General features: G+C 49.2%; 1 protein-coding gene across 1 annotated transcript in view; it reads right to left on the bottom strand.

The window, feature by feature from the left end:
* Positions 1-262: 262 nt before the first annotated feature.
* The window catches only part of DDB1 (damage-specific DNA binding protein 1, 127kDa), a 36,514-nt gene continuing 34,484 nt past the window's right edge, over positions 263-2,292 (bottom strand). The window contains exons 27-28 of the mRNA XM_011942733.1: positions 1,601-1,724; positions 263-1,029 (exon numbers count right to left, since the gene is read on the bottom strand). Coding sequence (XP_011798123.1) covers positions 946-1,029; positions 1,601-1,724 — 208 coding nt within the window. The 3' untranslated portion in view covers positions 263-945. The remainder of the gene's footprint in view (positions 1,030-1,600; positions 1,725-2,292) is intronic.

Here is a 2,292-nt window from a genome sequence, read left to right as displayed (position 1 = left end):
AATGGTGTCAAGGACAACCAAAAAGACCAGTGAATTTCTAAACCCATCATCCTTGGGATCCCATCAAACAATCACGTGATCAAGAAGAGGTATAGATGTCTTCACTTTCACTACTTGAAAAGAGTTGTTCTAACAGCAAGGGCAAGCAAATACAACAGCTGCCATAAAGAGTAGGATACTGCCTACGTTCGCAGTAAATTAGGAATAGTATACCTGAGGTCCTGGATAGCTGGGGCAGGGTGAATAAAAGCAAAAACAAACGTACCTTTCTTCTTAGATTCTACTTTATTTGGTAAAACTCAGAAACTAACAATTCACATCCTCCCACCTCCTTCTTTCCGAAGAAGGCAGTTTGCAGAGACAAAAGGGCTGTGGTGTGGGGATCATCCACCGTCTCCAGGTTTTACACACAGGCTGCCCATGGCCTGGCAGGCCTCTAGGCCTGATGCTCTCAGAGGCAACAGAAGAAAAGGAAAAGGACGGTCTCACTTCACAGACAATGAAACCCTCCCAACCCTCTTCCCCACTACCCACAACTCCCTACACTGCCAATCTAAATAAAAAGAGGACAATGCATGGGTGTGAGATACATACACACACACATACACACACACACACACGCACAGCTTCCTTTCAGCCAAAGAACTGCAAAATCCCTCCCTGGAAGGAGGACAACTGGCAACACCAATCAAGGCTTGGTGGTCCAAGGTGATGGCTGGAATCATGTGAGACTGGTAAAAATCCAGGGAGAAAATGTTTCACCTTCAGCTCATTCCCAGGTCTCTATGAAGCCCGCCCCACTTCCACGTAGGGGAACTATGGCTCTGGGGGCAGCTGGCTTAGGGAAAGGCCTCCCATGGCCAAGAAGACAATGGTGGAGAGGAGGGGGAGGGCAGCAGGGCAAAGCCTTTGGGGAGGGTCAGAAAGGGGGCCCCCTGCCCTTGGCTAATGGATCCGAGTTAGCTCCTCCACAACCTTGATGAGGTCGTCTGCAGTGGCCTCTCGCTTCATACCGCTGCCATCGTCATACTGCAATGAGAAGATGGGCGGGGCTGTGAGGACCAAGAGGGCGCTCGCCCACAGCTGGGGAAGGGAATGCCCCCAGTGAAGGAGGCACAAGACTCCACCATCGTCATGGCAGAGAAAGGACTCGCCAGAAACCCACACCTCCCTGAGTGGTACAGGTCAGCAAGGACACCACCTGATCTATTTCTCCCTCTTCTGCTGTCCCCGAGACACCATCTCCAGTGAGCAATATCCTGAACTCTAGAATAGTGGCCATTTCTCCTCCCTACAGGATCCTGACCCTGCCTCCCATCTTTGGGTCTTGCCAGAGATCCCAGATGTGTCTCCATTGCTCAAGGATGGGGTTAACATGGGTAGAGTTACTAGCACAGTATCTGGTACCTAGTAGATACCCACAAGCCACAACCACAAACATCTCTTTTCCCTCAGACTCCACCTTCTATCTGGTAAGGATTACACAGAGGGCCCCTCACACCTTGGAATTGAGGGGGAGAGGTGCCCAGAGACAGTCTCCTGGCATGCCCCAACCTGCACCGGACTTGTCCAGCCCAGGGCTAAATAACACACAGCTCACCTGTAGGTTTGCCACCACCTCCTGCATCTTGGGGCGGCTGATATCCAGGAAACTCTCAATCAAGTCACCATCAATGAAACCTGTGGCTGGTTCTGTCTTCCGCTCGGTGTGAAAGGATCTCCAGGTGGACGGGTAAGTTAAGGAACATGTGCTTATCAGGAAACACCTTCCTCAGTCATCCCCACCTTTGAATAAGACCACAATCTAAAGCAGTCATCAGGATTCGAAAGTAAATGATACTTTCCTTTCGCCTTGGTTTTTTTTGGACATTTTTGGAATTGAAAAAAATGTACAAATATGACCTAATCTAATTGGTTCTCAATTGGGGTGATCTTCAAAATAGTTTTTAAAAGTACAGATCAGAGTCTATTAATGTGAAGACCATACGTGTATGCAAGTTCTTTAAAAGTGCTCTAGGCAAAGCTGATGCACAAAAACCACTTGTCTAAGTCTAGCCTCAGAGCTCCATAGAGGGGTCAGTGTGGTGGCGGCTCACGCCTGTGAACCCAACATTTTGGGAGGTTGAGGCAGGAGGATCATTTGAGTCCAGAAGTTCAAGACCAAACCTGGGCAACACCATGAACTCCTGTCTCTACAAAAAAACAAAAATTTTTAAAAATTAGCCAGGTTAGGCCGGGCGCGGTGGCTCAAGCCTGTAATCTCAGCACTTTGGGAGGCCGAGACGGGCGGAT

The sequence above is a fragment of the Colobus angolensis genome, unplaced genomic scaffold (genome assembly GCF_000951035.1).
Source record: "Colobus angolensis palliatus isolate OR3802 unplaced genomic scaffold, Cang.pa_1.0 Scaffold21, whole genome shotgun sequence".
In the NCBI taxonomy this organism is placed as follows: domain Eukaryota; kingdom Metazoa; phylum Chordata; class Mammalia; order Primates; family Cercopithecidae; genus Colobus; species Colobus angolensis.
Note: the sequence above shows the minus strand (reverse complement) of the source record. Positions and strands in the feature narration are given on the sequence as shown.